Source organism: Gossypium hirsutum, chromosome A06, assembly GCF_007990345.1.
Source record: "Gossypium hirsutum isolate 1008001.06 chromosome A06, Gossypium_hirsutum_v2.1, whole genome shotgun sequence".
Taxonomy (NCBI): domain Eukaryota; kingdom Viridiplantae; phylum Streptophyta; class Magnoliopsida; order Malvales; family Malvaceae; genus Gossypium; species Gossypium hirsutum.
Window position 1 is genome coordinate 1,535,205 of NC_053429.1, and position 22,864 is coordinate 1,558,068.

General features: G+C 29.6%; 2 protein-coding genes across 3 annotated transcripts; both read left to right on the forward strand.

Moving 5' to 3' along the window:
* The first annotated feature begins 4,706 nt into the window (after nucleotides 1-4,706).
* On the forward strand, nucleotides 4,707-7,730 carry LOC107940319 (probable thylakoidal processing peptidase 2, chloroplastic). The gene is made up of 6 exons (XM_016873758.2): nucleotides 4,707-5,746; nucleotides 5,835-5,903; nucleotides 6,468-6,536; nucleotides 6,672-6,758; nucleotides 6,910-6,977; nucleotides 7,074-7,730. The coding sequence occupies exons 1-6, from the start codon at nucleotides 5,072-5,074 to the stop codon at nucleotides 7,192-7,194; spliced, it is 1,089 nt and encodes a 362-aa protein (XP_016729247.1). The 5' UTR covers nucleotides 4,707-5,071; the 3' UTR covers nucleotides 7,195-7,730.
* Nucleotides 7,731-13,765: 6,035 nt separating this feature from the next.
* On the forward strand, nucleotides 13,766-18,055 carry LOC107940320 (nucleobase-ascorbate transporter 3). 2 transcript variants are annotated; one of them, XM_016873759.2, is made up of 15 exons: nucleotides 13,766-13,977; nucleotides 14,128-14,358; nucleotides 14,860-14,957; nucleotides 15,050-15,226; nucleotides 15,674-15,774; nucleotides 15,855-15,930; nucleotides 16,013-16,072; nucleotides 16,156-16,340; nucleotides 16,419-16,515; nucleotides 16,640-16,726; nucleotides 16,833-16,891; nucleotides 17,005-17,096; nucleotides 17,174-17,251; nucleotides 17,350-17,510; nucleotides 17,585-18,055. In XM_016873759.2, exons 2-15 carry the CDS (start codon nucleotides 14,190-14,192, stop codon nucleotides 17,798-17,800), a joined length of 1,656 nt encoding a protein of 551 aa, XP_016729248.1. In that variant the 5' UTR covers nucleotides 13,766-13,977; nucleotides 14,128-14,189; the 3' UTR covers nucleotides 17,801-18,055. The 2 variants fall into 2 exon arrangements, with proteins under 2 accessions (XP_016729248.1, XP_016729249.1); XM_016873760.2 differs by lacking the exon at nucleotides 17,174-17,251.
* The last annotated feature ends 4,809 nt before the right edge of the window (nucleotides 18,056-22,864 follow it).

A 22,864-nucleotide genomic window follows, 5' to 3' on the forward strand; every position in this document is an offset into this window, starting at 1 on the left:
AATTTGTTATTCGAATTGTAAAATTTAAATTGACTCGAACTTAAATTACTTATTTGAGTTTACTCGAATAACTCAATTTGATTTTTTTTCTATTTTTCAAATCGAATCGAGTTTTGCTCACCCTTAAGTTTGTGTATTGTTTATACCTATTCAATAATTCATCCTCGCGATAAATAAAGTTCATATTCATTTAGCCAAATGAAGCTTACTTAAACAATATCATATATAACATAATTTTGTTTCATTAACCTTCGAATGACTACAATCTCATAGTATCGTATCACATTATTTCAATATCAACCTTTTAGGCTAATCACATCAAGTCCCCCTAAAATAAGAAATTTAAATTTTAATCATTTATTATAAAATTTTAAATTAATATGAGATAAAATTACACTTTTTACCTAAAAAAAATTTCCCACTTCACCTCTACTTTTCTCAATACAACCATGTGAAGCATTCACAATTATCAAATATTGTATCACAATGTATAAATATGAAAGTATTGTTTATTTAATTTTAAAAAAATTGTTTTACTCTGAATATTGTTTTATATTTTTTATTTAATTAAATATAAATATTTTGAATTACTAAAAGCTGGTCAAAGATTCTGTTGAAGTGTTTAATAGTATTATTAACATTTCTTGATAGGTGAATAATAAATGTTTTTAAAGTTGATGTTAGTATTAAATTATTAGTAGTTAAAGACATTAAAGAAAAAAATGGCAGGTGATCCATCAAGCATGTATTTCTAACTAAATTAATAATATCAAAAACATCAAATATTAATTCGATTTGTATGGGTATTATTATCAATATAGGAGGGAGTAGGTTTGAGTGCACTGAAATGCTTTAGTTTCTTATTATGGGTTGAGGAGAGACTATTGATAATTTCCGATATTATGTAAAAAAAGAAAAAGAACAAATTTAATCAAAACCCATAATAATATTGATAATAATAATAATAATAATAACCCAATAAACTACAATCCAATTGTGTTCAATTCTTCCTCTCTTAAAGCTTAAGCTTATTTTGACTTATTAATGATGTACAATAAACCTTTAATTGCATTTGGAATGATTGAGATTTTGAGTATTTAAGTTTGAGCCTCACTTAAAAATTTAAATATGATGCATTGTGATGTGATATGATAAAAAAAATATTTGGGATAAATTCTTTAGTTGGTCATTCAACTTTTAGAGTGTTTTCATTTTGAGTAACCAAAAAGAAATCTTTGCAATTTCGTTACTCAACTTTTAGGGCGTTTTCATTTTAGTCACATCCCTCCCTAACTATAGTTAACTTGTACATGTCATATCATGTTCACACTTTCATTTTGGTCACCCAACTTCCAACTTGCTTTAATTTTAGTCACCTAAAAAATATACTTTTTAAAGTATTGATTGAGGTAAAAAAAAATTAAGAATTAAAGTGAAAAAGTGGTAGAAACTAAAATATTGCATTAAAAATTTGAGTTTCATTTACAATTATTAAATATGATTTATTTGAGTTGATTTTAATTTGGAAACGTAAAATAAATTTTTAAGATTTCAAAGGAGGCTAAATTAATTAATTAAATTAATTTTAATATTACAGTAATAAATCGTTTGACATTGTCATGAGATAAAAAAATTATCAATTACTTATTTAATTGATTTTGATATTTTAAAATTTAATATTTAAATAAAAAAGAAGTTTAGAACTTTTTGCAAATGATTAAACAATTACAATTTGACAATTTTCAAAGCATTATTTTAGTTCCTACCACCTTTTCATTTTAATCTTTAATGTCTTTTCATCCCGATCATTATTAAAAAAAGGATATTTTTTGGGCGACCAAAATGAAAGCAACCTAGAAATTGGGTGACTAAAATGAAAATGTGAACATGGTGTGGCGTGTACAAGTTAACAATCGTTAAAGATTTAACGGTTGAATGACTAAAATAAAAACTCCCTAAAAGTTGAGTGATGAAATTGTAAGAATTCCATTTTGGGTGACCAAAACAAAAATATCCTAAAAGTTAAATGACCAACTAGGTAGCTTACCCTCATTTTCTGAAATCGCTCAACTTGCTACGCCTAAAATAATTACCAAAATACCTTTATATATAATATTAATAAGGACGAAACTAAAAATTTGTTTAGGGATCAAAAATGAATAATTCTTTTTCGAAGGTCAAAGTGTATATAATTTTCTAATAATTAAAGGGATCAATAAATAAATTTTATTTTATTTTTTGGAGCCACGACCGAAATCATTAAAATTATTTATTCTATTTTGATAAAAAAATTTAAAATAAGATTTGTGACATATTAAGATGGATCGAAATCAGAATTGAGTATAGTTTTGACTTTTGAGTCGAGTTCAATACAAATAAATTAATATTTAATTTTAAATCAGATCGAATCAAATTATGTTGGGAGCATATTAGATCGGAGTCGGGCAAAATATCGTCACGTCTCATTTTCATATTTAATGAAATCAATGAAATAATTAATTAGAAATTGTTGTAATTTGGAAGGGAAAAAAAAAACCACAACACTTAAACAAGTGATTCCTTAATTAATAATATTATTAACTAACCTTAATAGAAAAGCAATATTATTAGCCACTAAGACAAGTCAAACTTTATGTGGTCAACTTATTTATGGCTGATGTATGCGCTTACGTCACTCACTAAAAAGTGAGTGATCGCTAGAACAATTTTTTTATAATATATCCAAACACTCCCCTTTCTTTTCTATACTTTGCAATTCCATCCAATTTCTCAATACACCTTCTCTTCTCTTCAACATCTCAAGTTATTGTCATGCCATTTGTTAATTGAGAGTTTTTATTTTGAGGTATTTATATATAAAGAACGGCATATTCCAAGGGCTAAATACGCATTTAATCTAATTAATGTTTAAAATATAAAAAAATTAATTGTTCTGTATTTTTCTTTTATGTTTTTAGTTTTTTTTGGGTAAACTGCATACAACGTCACTAAATTATTGATAAATTTACGTTTTGACCATTTAATTTCAAAAAGTTACAAAATGGTCACTAAATTATTCGAAAATTTTTTATTCAATTATTGGGCTATTATATATATATTTTAAGTCTAGATAGCGAGCTTCAAGTGACAATTTGACGATCGATACTATGAATCAGTATCCATTAACAAGTAGAATAACATACATTGAATCCAATTTGATCTGACAGTCAGTGTTGAAAATCGAAGAAGATAGTTGACATTCAAAGATATGTCATAAAAAAACACTGAACTATAGAATAAAAGGAGAATAATAACTTTCGATTGGTACAAATAGTGTGAATAGAGAAAGCCAAATGATAATGATTTCAATAATTCAGTGACTTAAATGAAAAATTTTAAATAATTTAATAATAATTTTGTATTTTTTTTTAAATTTACCCAATAGTTTACTATTAGAAATGATATTTGCTTTGAGGAAGGAATCTTCCAAGAAGCCACGTCTTTCCCATTAGTGTTATTCCGAGAAAGAAAGGAAAAGGAAAACCCGAAAATGCCCATTGGTATTCAAAGTCAATCTTAGTAATAGAAAGATTGAAAATACAAAAATACCCTACATCTTGCACAAATTTACACAATCAAACCACAAAGCAACCATATCCTTTATTTTTGTATTTTTTTAATCTTTCGTTAATTTTCCGAAGTAAATCTAGTCCTCAATATTTATACATTTATCAATTTGGTCTTGAATCTAAAAAATTAAATAACTTTAGTTCTCAACATTTGCATATTCCACTAATTGGTCCTGATTCTAAACAAATTACCGATTTAGTGACAAATAACTTGTTTATGAGTTGATTTAGTTTTAATTCGGTTGACATCATCATTGTTACAACAATATGAATGGTCTTGAGATCAAGCACGCTTAAGCGTGTAATATTCTCTGATTTAATTGATTTGAGGATTTATAAGTAACTTTTAAAATATCTCTAAAAAATTTGATGGTATTAGTTCTAAATTGACTTCGAATTTAGAGTTGAAACGCTACTTTACATTGAATCTCCTCAATTTTATAAACATTAATTAAGAAAAATTAGTATACTTATTCCTAGTAATTAAAAAATTTCTACCGTCAATATATTAAATAATTATCTAATAAAAAACTAAATTACATGACACTCGTTTTGTGAGTATAGGAAAAAATTTATATAAGATTAATACCAACAATCAAAAATGCTAATATGTATCATCATCATTATTATTATAAAAACAATACCAACCCGAGCAACAGGGGCATAGTCAAGGGGGCTGGCATGGGCCCCTTGGCTATGCCCCGACGCCCCTAAAATAGAAAATTACATTTTAGGCTCTTAAAATTTTAAATTAGTAAAGGTAAAATTTTACTTTGGCCCCCCTAAAAAAATTTTCTGGCTTCGCCCCTGCCAAGCAAGATTTTTGGATTGAGGACTGGTTGGTATAACGACCCGAAAAATAGAGGTTGAATTGATTAACTTGTAGACTAATATACACTGATTAAATCGAGTTTTTTACTTTTATGAAGTTTTAATAAGTTTTTTAATTAAATCAAAACAATCCATCAAACCGTTGGAACCGAAAGCTGGTGGGATGACTTGGTCCGTCCGACAACCGGCCGATGACAAAAAGAAATCCCTTTTTAAAAATGATAAATTGGGCAATTTCGTAAATATGGCAAAAAACTCTGTCCACTATTGAAGTGTAAAAAGAACCCGCCGTCTCTTATAAACCCCTAACGTTTCTCCTTATTTGACGTTATTGAAGTTTCCCCTCCCAAACATTCTAAATCTCGTCTTCGTCGCCACCGCCGCCGACGACGACGCCGAAACGCCGCACTCTCCACCCGCTCGCCCGGGAGCGCACCCAATTTCAGAAAACGGCTTCCGTTTCTCATCCCTTGGCCTAATCAAACTCCTCAATTCCCCGTTCTTGTCTCTCCTTCACCGATTCCATCCTCGAAAATGGCTTTCATTTGCTTTTAGGGTTTTTAAAATCAAACCCATTAGTTTCCGAACCCAATCTGTACCACTTATTGTTCTACTTTATCCAATTCATCAATATGGCTATCCGTTTCACCGTCAGTTTCTCCGGCTACGTCGCCCAAAACTTAGCCTCCACCGCCGGTTCCCGTCTCGGTTCTTGCCCTTCCCGGTCAGTCCACGAATGCTGGCTCCGGTCTCGTTTCCTTTCCCCCAAACAAAAATCCGACGTCCACCCATCCCCTCCTCGTACCTACCACGCCACCGCCGCAGCCGACCTCCGCCGCCCGCGGTCGACCATGTGTTCGACCCTAGCTGCTGAATTCCTCAAAGACGGTTACAATAACCCAATCGTCGCTGCTTTGATCTCGTTAATGAAGTCAACGGCTTACAGCTCTTATTCCTCATCTACCAGTGTGGGAATCTTACCATTCAAAGCCGCTTCAATTATCCCTTTCCTTCAAGGCTCCAAATGGTTGCAGTGTAACGAATCCCCTCCGGTCGGACCGGAGAGTACCGAGGTGGATAAAGGAGGAACAAACGACGATGGTAATCAAAGCTTAACCTTGGAATTAGATCCCAAATCCAGTTGGATTACAAAGATGTTAACTTCATGCTCCAAAGATGCCAAGGCAGCTTTCACTGCCGTCACCGTTAGTATACTTTTCCGATCATCTTTAGCTGAGCCAAGATCGATTCCTTCAGCTTCTATGTGCCCTACACTGGATGTTGGTGACCGCATTTTGGCTGAGAAAGTATCTCCTTTTCTCCAATATCACTTCTATAGAGCACTAAAATTAAAGATTGTATGCTTAATTTTGTTTCTTTTTTAATTATGAACAGGTTTCATATTTCTTTAGAGAACCTGAAATTTCAGATATTGTCATATTCACGACACCTCCCGTTTTGCAGGTACGTCTCAAAATCTGAAAATTCATTGCCTTATAATTTGTAGAATTTGTAGTAACGAGCATTCGCCCGATAATCCTATAATTATCTTAAGACCGATAGACTATATGAGTCAGGATGGATATAGGTATCGGCTTTTGGTTTAATCTACTGACTAAATCTGCTTGAACCGAACTCCTTCATCGACTAAACCGAAAACTGATAAAATTGAAATTTGTGGTCAAATTGGTTTGGCTCAATTTGGTTTAAATGCTTAACCTTTTCTTTTGCACTTCCCTTGCATCATCTTATAGATTAGAATTGCTTATTATCATCTTAAAATTGATTGAACCAATAGACTATTTGGGTCAGGATGGATATAGGTACTGGCTTTCGGTTTAGCTTAGGTTTCAAAAGTGAAAATTGACTGACTAAATCTAGTTAAACCGAACTCCTTAATCGACTAAACTGAAAATTTGGTCAAATTGGTTTGGTTCAGTTCGGTTTATATGCTTAACCCATTGGTTTTGCATTTCCCTTGCATCATTTTATAGATTATAATTGGTGACTGTTTACTTCAATATGTAGGAAATCGGATACAGTTCAGGTGATGTGTTTATAAAAAGGATAGTTGCAAAGGCCGGGGACTGCATCGAAGTAAGCTCTTTATTAAGATCTTTGAAATTCATTCGCTTTAACATATAAGATCTCTTTGTCCCTCTTCATTTATTTCACTTTTTGCCCTTTATCCCTTATCTGCAAAGTGCATGATTGTTAATGATTTTCTAATAGGCTCGTGATGGGAAACTGTTGATAAATGGTATTGAACAAGATGAAGATTTTGTTCTAGAGCCTTTGGATTACGAAATGGAACCATTGGTTAGTTTCTCACTTATGATTTTATATTGCACAAATTATTCATATCCATATGTTTCTCTTGTTCTTTGTCATGGTTTTGTTACACAGTCCTCGAGTTGATGCCGTTGGTTAAACAGTGTTTTATGGTCTTGTGTGTGGCTGGCTTCCGCAGGTTGTGCCAGAAGGTTATGTTTTCGTGTTGGGAGATAATCGTAACAAAAGTTTCGATTCCCATAATTGGTAATCCTAACATTTCTTACCACTAATAACCATTTAGTTTCAGCAATGCGTTGGGAAGGATTATAATGTCATGTTTTGAATTATCTTCTTCCACAGGGGCCCGCTTCCCATTGATAACATTATCGGGAGATCAGTATTCCGCTATTGGCCTCCATCCAAAGTTTCAGATACGATACGTTATACACATGTTGGGAAAGATGCTGTAGCAGTTTCTTGACATCTGAGATAACTTAAAATAGACTCGGTACTTACTTGGCTCATATCGAGCATCTTCGAATACCCATCAGACACGGAATAGAATAGGCCAGATTCGGCAGAATCAAGAAAAGAAAAAATCCGGGTTCATCTCTGTTTCCTGAAAAAAGCTTTTTTTTGTTGCTTATTTCATGCTAGAAAGTGGGGGCTGCCCTTACGTAAATGGTTGAATTGAAGAGATCTTTCAAGGTTGGTTGATAAGACAGATATAAGGATTGTGTAAACATGTAGCAGGTGGATTACGTCAGATTTCATGGCTGGAAAAAAGAGGAACTTTGAGGGCTAACATTTTGAATCAAGCAAATGAGGTGTTGACAGTGGAAAGAGGAGGCTGTTAAATTGTATTACAACCATGCTTTGAGATCTTTTGAATCTGAATTATCTTTTTCTAATATTCATATGTATTGGTGTTGGTACTTGGTTGTTTTATGCTCCTGCATGTTCCATTGTTTGAAACTTTCAGTTTTCCTAATGCAATTCATTCAAGTGTGTGTATAATTCTGGTTCTTCTTCTGTTTTTTTTTTGTTCTTTGCTTTTTCAGTGATGAAACTTTCAGATTTAATTTTATGTTTATTATTATTGAATAAAATTTTATATTTGTTAAGTTTGACCTGATTTTGAAAATTTGATGTACTTAAATGACTTAGACTCAAAATAACTTGAAAAAATAGAAAAAACTTGTTCATCTTGTCTAATTTTCGTGGTTTATTATATTATCTTTTCAAGATACAATTATAAGTCGTAGTTACAATCAATACATTATATAACTATAATTAAAATTAAATCATTACAATGCATAAATAAATTGGTGAATTGATAATTAATTTTCGTCACTTTTAGTTCTTAAATTTGTATTTTTGTCAAATCACCTCAAAAAGATAAAAAATTAGCGCGATAGTCACGTGTCTATCATGTTAGCAATTAATTAAAATTTTAAAAATTAAAAATACTAATATATATTTATACTTTTTAAAAATTTTTATAAATTTTTTGAATTTTTAATTTTAAAAAATTAAGTAATTACCGATGTGGCATCCACATGACAATACATATATGTCATATCAATAAAGTTAACAAATATGTAATTTTTTGTCTATTTTAAGACAATTTAACAACAACACAAATTAAAAGTTAAAAAAACAAAAATAATTTTTTTATTTATAGAATTAGAGGTGCAAATAATATTATTTTAATAAGGTGATATTGTCTTGTTGACCACACAGCGTTGTGAGGGTATGCTTATACGCATGGAAAACTGGAAATTTCACGTGTAATTGCAGTTTAGCCGCATGCATCTCCCTCCTATCGATTAGAGAGATTATTTTTTGCATATTCTTACCACATTATTATTTTTATTATAAAATTTATAAATAATTTATTTTTATAAAACATGATATATCTAAATTATTAAAAAAAAAATACACGAGGGCAGTTTTTGAAAGCCCTGTTTGCCTAACTTCAAAGTCAACGACTTGAGTCAACTATTATATATATTTAATTTTAAAATAAGGTGAGATGTTTTACTTAGGTTAAATATTGCTGTCAGAATTTTGTATTATGTATAAAATTGTAAATTTAATTCATATATTTTAATAGGGTTAATTTTAATATTTATATTTTTAAAAAATTAAATTTTAATTCTAGTTAAATTCATTGAGTTATTTTTTTTAATAATTTTATACGACGACCATATTTTCAATTGTGTAATGTCATGTCAATTTATTATGTTTGCCTACTACTTACAAAAGAAAATAGTTAACGAAACTAACGGTTGTCATTCTCAACCATAAAATATAATTTTATCATATTAACATATAAATTTATAACTTTCAAAAGGATTAAAACATAAATTTTCAATTTTAGGAGATCATGCCCTTACTTACCCCATGTTGCCGTACTTACGAAAAATAATAAAATTAAATAATATAGATTAAATTTACAACTTTACACGTATATAAAATTAATAACAAAACTTAACCAACCCAACTTTAAATATGGTGACTTTCCTTCCATTTTAATAAAGCCCACTTTCCAACCAAAATGTTCCATGATGCAAGCTTGATTTCAATACTCAAGGTCCTTCATTCTAAGCCCACTTTCCCTTTTAGGAATACATATTTTCCTCAGAATTGCTTTAGATAGAATGAAGTGCTTGCATCAAAAGTTCTGACTCTGAAACTCAATTTCTTTGTAGTTCAACTTGTAATCTTAATCTCGAATCTTCCGGGTGTAATTAGGGGTGAGCATTCGATGGAGTCTGGTCAAGTCGAATTGAGTAAAAATTTTTTGAGTTAATCGAGTTGATGAATCCTATTTTAGCAACTGAATTCAATTTGAATTTTTTTTTAAATCGAGTCAAATTGAGTTAATGAATCCTACTATTTATACTCAATATTATATTTATTTGGACTGATTATTTAATTACATAAGTAAGGTTGATGGATAAACATTTATCAAAACGACGTACTTTTACTTCTTCTTATTCGAATTTTAGAAATTAACTCGAATTGTGTAATTTATATTCAAGTTAAACCGAAAATTTTGATTTTTTTATTCGAGTTGATCCAAATTACTCAATTAACTCGAATTATTTAATTCAAAATTTAAATTTTGTATCGAGTTTTTCAAATCGAATTTTACTCCCTCTTAGACGTAGCATAGTCTATCTAATATATATAACTTTTTTCTAAAATTCTTTATATTTGTTTTACAGTTTCTATTTAAGTTTTGTGGTTATTTACTTCAATAATGTCATGTCTAAAATTTAAACCCGAATCTTTCCTTTTTACGATATGCATTATCAAATTCTAGCGAATTCTACAAACAAATGTAAATGATGAATGAATGAGTTGAAAATTAGAAAGTTGATAAGGTTGATGATGAGACCCCATAAATCTTAAACTTAGTGTTTGCGTTCATATTACATAGGGCTAAAAGGGAAAATGCATGCAATTATTGAAAGAGTTAAAAGCTGGTATAAGTGGGGAGGTGATCTGATCTGTTAGTCGGTGCTTTGTCTCTTAATACTATTCTACGATTATTCTATAATTCCATTTTAATGGCTTAAATGAAAAAAAAAATCATTTTATTTAATAATTGAATAGTATAAGGGATGAAAATAGAGCGAGACAAAAATTGTCGTGTTTACATATAAATTTAAAAAAATTAGTTATATATGTAATTATTGTATTTTTTCTATATTAGATTTATTTAAAAGTAGAATTATCCGTCAAAGCTTGAGATCTGTCTGATTTTGAGATTTAAACAAATATATTAGTGGGTTTAAATAAAAAAGTTTAATCAGTTTAAAATATGGATTGTGTTTGATTTTCGACATTCAATACTTAAACATGATTCGACCCATTTTCTAATTATGTAATTTATTTCATATAAAAAATTAAATTTATAATAATATGTAATGACAATTTAATGTAAATATTAGAATATATGCTATATTTAATTTTTAAATATTAAATTAAAAATAGCAAATTTCTAATAAAAACGCTAAAAATAATATGTGCAGGCTTGACAAAAATTGAGGATCGTATTTTGAGTTAGGTCAGGCTTCAACAAGTATGGAGTGTGCTAATAACATGCATAGGTTGCTTTGAACCTAGCTTGACCTAGCACATGAACAACCCAGAGGTGGTGTCGAGTGGTTAGCAAGGGCTTAACCCCTTAAAATGTGAAATTATATTTTTGGCTCTTTAAAATTTATAAAATTATAACTTATTATATGATAAAATTACACTTTAATCTCTCAAAGATGGAAAATTTTAATTTAGTCATTTTATAAAATTATAAAGATATAAATTAGTAAAATTGTAAAATTTTATTTGAGCTCTCATAAAAATATGTAACTTAATTCTAGTCTAAAAAAAATATTCTGACTTTTTTACTATGCTTTTTCAATTTAATATTATAGAAGTATTTATAATTTATTCATTAACATAATTTTGCTATATATAATTCTACTGTGTATATATAATACATAGATTTTATATATAAAATTATTATATATAATAATATGTTTGTCGCATCAGATTTTAAAAATAACAGATAGTAACTAAATGAATTTAGCAGTTATTCTTGATGAAGACTGACATTTTAAAATTTAAAAAAGTATAGGGACTAAAAATGACAAAATTAAAGTATATAGATTAAATCTATAACTTTTGTAAAATATAAAGACTAATAGTAGAATTTACCCTTTAAAAATTTCACTTTAAAATTTTTCTCTTAATTATATGAATAAACTCAAAGTTAAAGATAAGTGGACCATCATTAGGTAGGTTAGGGTTTTATAAAAGTGCTTTTTAACTTTTAAGTGGTTTTTTTATTTATTTTTCAACTTGTCTAATATATAGTCAACAATGCAATCAAAAGAAAATTTATTGGGTAAATTCAAAGAAAGCTAAATTTAAATTTAAATAAAAATAAATTAAAATTGAAAAAAATTGAATGATAAAACTTCTAAACAAATTTCGAAAATCTCAAAATTAAGAATTTCAAAACACCCATTTTTAAAATATTCATTTTTCTTAAAATTTTTGTTTTAAATTACGTAACATAAGATCTGATATGTCATTTAACAATTAAAGTAACGATTTTAATAATGAAAAGATATAATTAATATAACCTTAATCATTTAAGAATGTAATTAGAATGATTTAATATTTAAATATCAATTTAAATTTTTTTATACAAGTCAAATAAAGTCTAACCTTAAAAAAAAATTAGATTCAAAGGTTTCACTACAATCCACATAAAACCATGGGCTGACAACATACCCATCAATCAACAATCCCATTTCTATTTTCTAATTTATTATTATTATTATTATTATTATTATTTGGTGATCTAAGCTATTAACTGGAGTGCGTTTAATGATTAACTTTTTATATTTGATGGGTTCATTAAAGAGATAGACACTAATCACGTGTTTTAAAACTACTCTATATTTAGGGTAAGAATTGAACTTTCAATTACTGGTTAAGGTAGGAGAGACTTTTGTTATATCACTTAACTCCATGATTCTAAATTATTTTATTTTCTTAAAATGAAAAGGACATTAACAAAAAAAATCTATATTAAAAAGGATTAATAGTAAATTTAGCCCTTATCACTTATTTCTTTTATTATTTTCACCCTAATTATTTTTATCGTGACTCTTAATCTTTAAATTTTAGATATAAAAATTAATTAGATACTAATGAAGCAAACACGAATGATAATTTACATATACACTATGCATGCTATCATGCTAATGCTATTAAAAATTTAACAGTTTAATTATTTCTTTCATTTAAAATAAAATAATTTAACTAATATTTAAAGGATAAAGTGATCTTAAAAAAAAAAGGACAAAATTAATAAATAAGATAAATTAATTTTTAGGAAATAATAACTGAAATTTCAAATGCCCGCATGGCATAAATGTTATTTTCAACGAAATTGAAAGGTAAATTCGACAAAAGCCAACATCGTAAGATTCTCGAACATCATCTAATCTACTGTGAGAAAAACTGAAAAACAGAGTCCCCACGCGCTTTGCCCATTCCCGGTTTCCACATTATTTAATTTTGCACCCATCCACAAAAAAGGTTAATTTCATTACACATCCTCAAACTATTGTCTCAATTTTAATTTGATCTCTATAAAACTCAAAATATTCTAATTAAATCCTTAAAGTATTAATATCGTATCAAGTAGATCTTCCGTCAATTTAAGCATTAAATGTTAGTTCAGATCATGCTGAGAATATTTAAAATATAAAGATAAAATTGAAAACACGAGTGTATTATTGTCCAGACAATTTAGAAGAGCTATTTTCTAAACGTATCATATTTAGGTTATTCATACAGTAAATATACCCGTATTTAAAATTTTATTCATGTGTTTTATACATGTGAAATGAATTAATATACTATTTGGTACCTGGGTTTTGTTTCAATGTTACATTCGATACGTAGGTTTCTAAAATTTGATACTTGAGTTTTTCTTTATCCCATTTAAGTACTCAAGACTAGCATCCTCGCTTTATTTTTTGTCATGCTTTTTTAATTTGATTGTGAATACCAAATTGAACATCGAAACCAAATTCAAATACCAAATACTATATTAGCTCATACGAAATTTATCATCCAAGTTGATAGAAAGATCCAGTGGTAGAGTGTAGTATGTCCCCTAAAATGGTAAAATTTTAATTTAGACTCTTTATAATTTATAAAATTTTAAATTAGTAATGGTAAAATTACAATTTAGCCTCTTAAAAATGATAAAAATTTGATTTAATCTTTTAAAATTTATAAAAATTTTGACTATTAAAATGATGAAATTAAATTTTTACTATCGTAAAAATATATAATTTAATTTTGGCCCCAAAAAAATTTCAAGTTCCGCCACAGAAAAGGTCTAATTAAATTTTTACTCATATTTGAAAACAGATGAAATTCAGGGACGAATTTAAAATTTACACAAAATTCTTTAAAGAAATTGAGTATTATATTCTTTACGAAATACGACAAATCATAAACATAACGTAATCCAAACTCACTTTTTTTAGCTTTTTCTTTATTTCATCTTCTTCTCTCATATCTCTATATATTTCAAAAGATTTCATTTTTAATTTGTCTCCAAAAAAAAAAGAAAAGATTTAATTTTTAATAAAAAAATATAATTTTGAGCTCAATGAACTTTCTTTTTGTTCTTTAATATTTTCCCATCATCGAAGCTATACAGAAGGTAATTTCTTTATTCATAATCTATGTATTTAAGTTCTTATTTATTTATTATTTTTTTCGTCGGTGATTTATTGTCAGTTCTGAAAAAAGAATATAAAAGTTACTTGGAAGAACACTTTCAAAGTTCAAACCTTTATTTTTTATTTGTTAGGAATCTGAACAAAAAGAAGATTACAAATAGCTGAAAAGGGTAATTGAAAAAAGTTTAAAAAAATGGGTGAAACGGAGAATCATCAGCACCACCACCACCCACCGCCGCCACAAGTGGTTGCTCCGCCGGCTGCTCCTCCTCCTAATTTCGCTCTTTCAAGGGGACCTACTTGGACTCCAGCTGAACAACTTCATCAACTTCAATACTGCATCCACTCCAATCCTTCTTGGCGTTAGTTCCCTTTTTGTAAAAAGTTTAAGATTTTATGCTTAAAGTTGCTTGCTTTTTATTTGGTATATCCAGTTTTTTTTCTTTTGCATGTTAGTCCTTTGATGGTGAAATTACAGAATCAAATAGATCCCTTTAAGAATCAATAAAATTTTCTGTATGTATGGCAGAAGTCGGAGTTTGCATTTTACCTCTTTCACTCGAAAGATAAACAAATTAGTCCCTGTAAACTGGTCTTTTTGTTAAAAGTTTCAATCATTTCTACGGTTAAAAGTTGGCATGCCTGACAGAATAAACAGACTACGTGTAACTGTAGAAATGAATAAAAATCTTAACAAATAAGACCAGTTTGTTCTTTGATCTAATGTACAGGGACTAATTTGCTATTTTTTTAGTTAAGAGGGTAAAATGCAATTTGACTCTTCGTACAAGGCCTCCATGATACTTTTACCATGTATATATACATGTGTGTGTGACACTTTTTTCTTGGTTGTTGTTGAACAGCTCAAGCACTTTTATTGGCATTCCAACACTTCATTGTGAATCTTGGTACAACGGTGTTAATTGCAAGTACTATGGTGCCTCGTATGGGTGGTAATCATGTATGTTATATAAAACTGTATAATTTCGATACTTGAAAAATGGAATTGATGCATGTTTAACCTCTAAAACCCTTGCATTGTGTTATGAATAGGGTGATAAAGCTCGGGTTATTCAAGTATTGCTGTTTATGTCAGGCATTAATACGTTACTTCAAACGCTTATTGGCTCGAGACTTCCCACAGTGATGGGTGTATCGTTTGCTTATACCTTGCCGCTGTTGTCTATCATCAATGATTATACCGATGAGACCTTTGCAACTGAGCATGATGTATGTATACGGTTTAGTAGGATATATATAAGTTGAACTAATAGTAAAGACGAATCCAGGAAATTTTTTTAGCAGGGGCTGAAATTTAATTATAATTTTCCATAGATCAAAATATAAGTTCATTAAGTATTAATTTATAATTTCATCATTTTGAAGGGACTAAACAGAATTTTTTCATTTTTAGGGGGGCTAAAGCGCAATTTTACTATTGTTAGTTTATAATTTCTTTATTTATAAGAGGACTGAATTGAAATTTTTTCATTTGGGGTGTTCAAAGTGCAATTTCACTATATTAATTTATAGTTTTATCTATTTATAAGAGGACTGAATTAAAAATTTTCATTTTTGAGGGGCAAAGCCCCCTGCCTCCCCCCCCCCAAAAAGATTCGCCTATGCTAATAGTAACGTATAAATGACTGACTTGGGTGCTTGTTTGCTTTATTGTAGCGGTTTATTCGCGGTATAAGAACCATTCAGGGATCACTAATAGTTGCTTCCTTTGTTAATATCATCCTCGGGTACAGTAGGGCATGGGGCGAGCTAACAAGGTAGTTTCGAGTATAAATTCATACGACCTATATTATTTATTGCTCGCATCTTGTTTTTACTTGAACATGATTCTCTCTAGGTTCTTTACTCCCATAGTCATGGTACCAGTTGTTTGTCTCGTTGGTCTCGGTCTCTTTGCACGAGGCTTCCCATTGGTAATTTTTCTTTGAACACTTTAATGCTTGGTTGGGACAAATAATATGCTGATATAAATAATGCAGTTAATGTATGATACAGCTTGGTAACTGCGTGGAAATCGGCCTGCCTATGCTTATTCTACTGATTATTTCTCAACAGGCACGTAAGCTACTCCAAGAATAACATCGTTTCGCGCCGACATTCTTTTTCGTTGATTTGATTATTGTACTTGTTTGCTGCAGTACCTGAAGCGTGTCCCCTCGAGAGCCCATCTAATACTCGAGAGGTTTGCCTTGCTTATTTGCATTGGAATTGTGTGGGCTTTTGCTGCTATCCTAACCGTGTCTGGTGCTTACAACAACGTTAAGACTGCTACTAAACTGAGTTGCCGCACGGATCGATCTTACCTAATGTCTTCTGCACCTTGGTATGGTCATAACGTGCTGTTCTGCTTGCTTTAATCGCGTTCGGTTTTGCAAAAATTATTTAATGTCATTGTTTCTAGGATTAAAATCCCGTACCCATTTCAATGGGGCACGCCTATATTCAGAGCTAGCCATGTGTTTGGGATGATCGGTGCTGCACTCGTTTCGTCTGCTGAGGTATAGTCACTATCTATTTAGTGATTTTATTTTCTAAGTTTAATGTTTCAGTTTCGCTTGATCCAATTGATGCTTTAGTATAGAAACTGGTCGGTAATTGAACTTTCTCCGACCTTCAATGCAGTCAACTGCAACCTATTTTGCAGCAGCTCGGCTTTCGGGTGCCACAGCCCCTCCGGCACATGTACTCAGCAGGAGTATTGGCTTGCAGGTCTTTTCCTAGATTATCGTGTCATTTTTTTTTAACTTATCGTGAATGGCATGATATTATTTTTTCATCAGTGAAGATTACTTACTCATCTTGCTCGTAAATGTAGGGCATCGGTATGTTACTCGAAGGACTTTTTGGTTCACTCGTTGGTACTACTGCATCCGTGTAAGTAAAAAAAATCTGTTCTTTATATAATTATTAACCATAAAATGCCGTTACAGATAGACAACAATACTTAAAAAAAATTATTTCCGCGTCTTATCTAAATGATATTGCAGTGAAAATGTCGGCCTTCTCGGACTTACACATATAGGAAGCAGAAGGGTGGTACAGATTTCCACCGGTTTTATGATATTCTTCTCCATATTCGGTTAGTTCTAGTACTTTCTCTTTAGTCGTTTTGAAAATTTTGTGTTATATTTATCGTGTCGCCATACATTCTTCCAGGGAAATTCGGCGCATTCTTCGCCTCTATCCCATTACCTATATTTGCAGCCATATATTGCATTTTATTGGGTATTGTCGGTAAGTAACTCGATAATAATGATACTTCTTGTATCTCGATATTTTATTTTTTCTTTAATCGGGAATTCCGTGCCCCGTTTTTTTCCCTCTTGATGCAGCTGCTTGTGGGATCACATTCATACAGTTTGCAAATAGTAATTCCATGAGAAACATCTATGTTTTGGGTGTGTCTCTATTCCTCGGGTTATCGATTCCTCAATACTTTGTAATGAACACAACCGGTGACGGTCATGGACCCGTGAGAACAAATGCCGGATGGGTAAGTCTTCCTGATTTCTTCTTTGTTTCACTGGTCCAATATTCACTCGATTCTAATTTTCCGAACACATGCAGTTTAACAGTATATTGAACACCTTCTTTTCATCGCCTGCAACCGTGGCCATCATCGTTGGGACCGTGCTCGATAACACATTAGAAGCAAAACAGGTGGACGATAGAGGAATCCCATGGTGGAAACCGTTCCAACACAGCAAAGGCGATTCTCGAACCGAGGAATTCTACAGCTATCCGTTAAGAATAAATGAATATATTCCGACCCGGTTTCTCTAAAGCATTATTACTAAATTGTTTTTATATTAGCTACAAAGTACAGGGCATATTTTGTGTTCCATATGCATGAGGCTCAGGTTAAATCGGTTCTTGTAAACTGGTGATCAGCACCGGTGAATGTCGTGTCGGTTTTTCAAGGTATGTAGAGTAGTGAATGTAGATGAAATTGGCTGAGAAGAAACAGGGAACTGGTTAAAGCTATATTTATCCTACTGAACTCTTTTAAGCAAATAATATTGGTCAAATTTTATAAAAGGCCCCTGTACAATATAATTTTGGCTATTCAGTCTCTTTGTTATTTATAATTTGATAGTTTTACTTTCTAGTCCCATTTAAAGTTATCTTCTTTTTTTTTTATCATTTGATGATGTGATATATACACTTTAACAATTTTGATATGGGTAGGACATTTTCTACACATTTAAAAGAAAAAAAAGTTTAATGTTGTTGAATTATAAAAAATGTGCATAATATGGGGACTTCTTTAACAATTTATGTTTTTACTTAATATAGGGACTGTTGACATATTTTTACCTAATCTTGTTATTACTCTCTTTAAAAGAGTTTTGGTATAATGATAAATTAAGACCTGCATTTATTTATTTTAGTTGATTCAGTCTTTAATATTTTAAAAAGACTCAAATACGATTATAAACTTTCCAAAAATAGTCAATTATTGGTTTTCAATGAAAATATTAATTAAAATGTTAAAATTTTAAATCTGGTAGCCCACATGATAATCTAGGTATATTTCATTTTTTTAAAAAAAAATATTTTTATTATTTTAAAATTATTTATTATGTCATGTCAACATAAAATATATGTAGACTATTATGTTGGTTGTCATCCCAATATCACTAAACAAATAATGTTTTTTAACATTTCCGTTAAGAAGTGATTTGATTTTTTAAAAAATTAATAGTTAAATTTAACTTTAAAAAGGTACTAAATTGACAAAATATGCAAACATTATCGGTCAAATTTATCTTTATGCCAACAATCTTTTCCGAACAATTGAAACATTTGGCCCCTTAGTTCAATACAAAAATTGCATTTTTACCTCTTCCAAAAAATTAATAATAAAACTTAAGCCTATTGATTAAATGGAAATTTTCATTTCTAGTCCCTCTCAAAAACCAATAATTTAATTAAAGTCCTTTCAACACCTTTCAACACCAACTTCTTTTTAAACCTCTAAAAATGTTACAATTTCATCTCGACCCCCTAATATTAAAATCACCAACTTTGCCCTTGAAGATGAATTTAAGATGCACAACAACGAACAAAAATTCCAAATACATTGAAATGCATGTGCATGTGATTTTCTCTTACAGTATATATATATATATACACACAGATGATATTGAAGATGCAAATTGGGCAGTTTTGTCGTTTATTTACAAAATGGTATCTGCAATTCTTAGGAGATTTTAAATTTACAAACCTATGACCAGACACCATTCAATGTTTTGCTAAAAAAAACACAAATTTGGTAAGAATTTTTCTGCAAATAGGTTTTGAAAATTGATTGGTTTTTAAAGAGAATGAGAGGTGGGGATTACTATGAAGTAGGGTTTGGTCATTGGTGTAAATGTCTATGAATGAGGTAAAAACAAGTTATAAATATTCAGCACTTATTATTGTAATATGTATATGCTTTGACTCCATTATTACTTGTTTTTTTATTTTTTAGGTTAAGCTACCATAACTGTGAAACTCAGGTCCCCCACTTATGGCCTGCAATAGCCTTTTTAATAATATGGGTTTTGAAGTTTTTGGTTTAATTTGCTTTTAGTCCTTTTAATATGATGAATTTTGTGACTTGATCCTCCCCTATTTTAGTTTGACATAATTTGGATTAGAGGGATAACTACAAAATTGCCCCCCCCAAACTGTACTGCTTTTCCCAAAATAAAGTTTTTTTTTGGTAAAAAGGCCTTTCCAATCCCTCTCATTCGAAATTGAGCAAATTAGTATCTCTCAAAAAAATCAAAGCAATTTAATCTCGTCAATTTCAAAAGTGAGCAACCAACTGTACATGATTTTGATTGGTATAATAAAAAATTTAGCCCACAGAGTTTACGTATTTTGTTAATTTGGCCTAATTTAACAAAATTATCCTGCAACATTTGTGTAAATATGTAAATGTTAAGGTTGGATTTGTTGATTTTCTAGAATTAAAGCCAAAATAACAAAATATGTAAACATCGAAGGCTAATTTGTCACTATGTCAATTAGAATTAAGTACAATTGATGAATGGCATTAACGCAGTGATTAATTATTCTTATAGTTGCTCACTTTCGAAATTGACAAGGATTAAACTACTCCAATTTTTTGAAGGAACCAATTTTCTATTTCAAAATTGAGAGGGACTAAAGAGGTTTTTTTACCAAGTTTTTATGGGGTTAAAAGCAATACCTAAACTATCATTTTTGTCTCATTTTATCCAAGAAAGTATCTGATGTAACTTTAAAACTCGTGAATAACATCTACTCTTTAATAGACTTATAAAATGTAGAATATTAATTACTGGACTCGCTTAGATACATACATAGACATCCTGATTAAATCCATGTTTTTATTGGTTGAAACAAAGCATCTAATCAGTTATTTCTTTGGCTTTATTTATTACAGGTTTCTGACCACGTATTAGCATGCACTATAAACCCCTTTTTCAGATGTTGGAAAATAGCCTGCACCAATGCTAATTTAGCCTCTTCTTAATTGTCCCTTGATGTGTTGCAAAGGTTGTATATCTTGGCTAAATTTTCTACTAGGTCCCTATTTTTTTTTAAAACTTAACTGGCATCCAAATTTAGAAACCGAAAGTTAATTTGGTACTTTTTTTAAGTATCTGATTAACACTATTAAAATACATTGAATTAACACTGACAACCGATAACAATGATGATACATGGTAGCTTCAAATTTGAAAACATGGTAAAAATGTAAAATCTATTATAAATTGAGTAATTTAATCTATATATAGCACAAACAGTGATGAATTTCATGTATTGTAGATCGTCATGCAAAGTTTGTTTTTTCATGAATTGTAAATTTGATTTGATTATAAAAAATTGACAATTCGAACTTGAAAAATGTTTGAACAAGTAGCTCAAAACCAAGTGTAAATGGTAATGATGGCCATGGGGGCTTGCCCCTTGATAATTTTTTGAAAATTTTAATTAAGTTCTCTTAATTTTTTTATAAATTCTGATTAATCTCATAAAAATTTTAATTAGACCCTAAATTTTAAAAAATTCATTAAACTTTTAAAATGTTTGAAAATTTTAATTAAACCCCACCAAAATTAAGTCCCAACATTCCTATTGCATAAAACAATCTTAAAACTTGAGTGTCAAACCCTAATGATAAAAATTTAAAATAATTTAAACCCTAAAACAATACAATTTTAATTTTTTTTTGGTAAACCCAAAATTAAAATAACCTAAACCCAAAATAATCTAAATTTAAAATAATCCAAAACTTTGAAATGATTTAAAAATTGAAAATGGCTTCTCAAGGAAAAAGGCTTTTCCACTTTTTTTTTTAATTTCTTCTTTTTTCTTAAACCTTACCCTAGACATAGTCCCATAGATTCCCCACTACCTTTTTCTGATTACATTTTGCCCTTTCCTTTGTCCTTTTACTGAAACTACCCATCCTTTCCATTGGTCACCAGTAGGCAGTAGTACTGAGTAGAGAGCTGATCTATGATGTTTCATTCACTCAAATCTTTCATGTGAATCTTGGCCATCAATCTTTTCAAATGGGTCAAATTGTGATTTTAGTCCTTTTATGCTTAAATTCGAGGTTTAATCACTATAATTTGGCATAATTCATAGGAAAGTACTTGTAGATTCTTTTATTGTAGAGACTGGATCAAATTAATCATTATATTTTAAAATACTTGAGGGTAAAAGTATTTGGTAGGTCCTTTTATTATAGGAATAGGATTAAATTAATCTTTATATTATTAAAAAGAATCAAATAAGATTGAATTTTAACAATTATTGTTTAAGAAATAATATTAAATTTATTTTATAGTTTAACTCCAAACAAAATATTTCATTTTCAGAATCATAATAGTTTGGGGCAAAATCAGGAGGGCTAGCAGAGGCCTTGACTCCTCTTAAAATGGAAATTTTTTTATTTAGGCTCTTTGAAATTTTTAAAATTTTAAATTAATAAAGGTAAAATTACACTTTGGCCCCCCAACAATGATACAAATTTGATTTAATCTTTTAAAAATTATAAAGATAGAGGCTATTAATATGATGAAATTATATTTTTATTATAGTAAAATTTACAATTTAATTTCGACCTCCTAAAAAAAAATTTCTAACTTCGCCACTGATAATAAATTTAAAGATGTGAACTCTATTAAATAGTAAAAAACATTTTTTTAGACAATAAATATTGATTTTGCTAAAATGACTTTAATTAATTTTCTTTAATAGTAAAAGGGATTAAATTGAACTATTTAATAATAAATGTGGTAATTTAATTCAACCCCTATATAGTGGGCATGTCAAGTATTTTCACTGATAATTCAATCCCTATATTAGGTTAAATGGGAAGGATCTCTAAGTAATGTCTTAGCTTGTTTATTTAAAATGGGCCTAAACAATCGAGATGCCGGTACGAATCAATTGAATCCAGCTAAAAAAATCTATTAAGTTAATGATTTGAATTGATTTTTAATTTTTTAATTTTAATAATTTATTTAATTAAACAGTCTAAATTAGTAAAATTGACGAACCAGGCCTAAACAACTCAACCACCCATCTATTTTTGAAAACATTATGTTTTGAGTTCAGATGAGAAAATAATTTTAAAACTTATCTAAGGGTTTGATCTAACTTAAACCTCAATTTAATCGAGACCCAATGTGATTATCGCAAGAATCTCTGAAAAAAAAAAGTACATTCCATGAAAAAAAAAACTTAAAAAAGTCATGATATTTAAGCTTCTTTTTAAGTGATAAAGTTACAACTGTTTTTGTATGTTCTTCACAATTATATAAAGAATCTCCCTTTCTTCACTTTTTTTTTCTTCACATT

Bases quoted from the DNA above. Each gene is read 5' to 3' on its own strand.
- LOC107940319 (XM_016873758.2), top strand. From the start codon at position 5,072: ATGGCTATCCGTTTCACCGTCAGTTTCTCCGGCTACGTCGCCCAAAAC. The intron at 6,537-6,671 runs GTAAGCTCTTTA...ATTTTCTAATAG, and splicing joins AGGCCGGGGACTGCATCGAA to GCTCGTGATGGGAAACTGTT. The intron at 6,978-7,073 runs GTAATCCTAACA...CTTCTTCCACAG, and splicing joins AGTTTCGATTCCCATAATTG to GGGCCCGCTTCCCATTGATA.
- LOC107940320 (XM_016873759.2), top strand. From the start codon at position 14,190: ATGGGTGAAACGGAGAATCATCAGCACCACCACCACCCACCGCCGCCA. The intron at 15,775-15,854 runs GTAGTTTCGAGT...GATTCTCTCTAG, and splicing joins GCATGGGGCGAGCTAACAAG to GTTCTTTACTCCCATAGTCA. The intron at 16,892-17,004 runs GTAAGTAAAAAA...ATGATATTGCAG, and splicing joins GTTGGTACTACTGCATCCGT to TGAAAATGTCGGCCTTCTCG.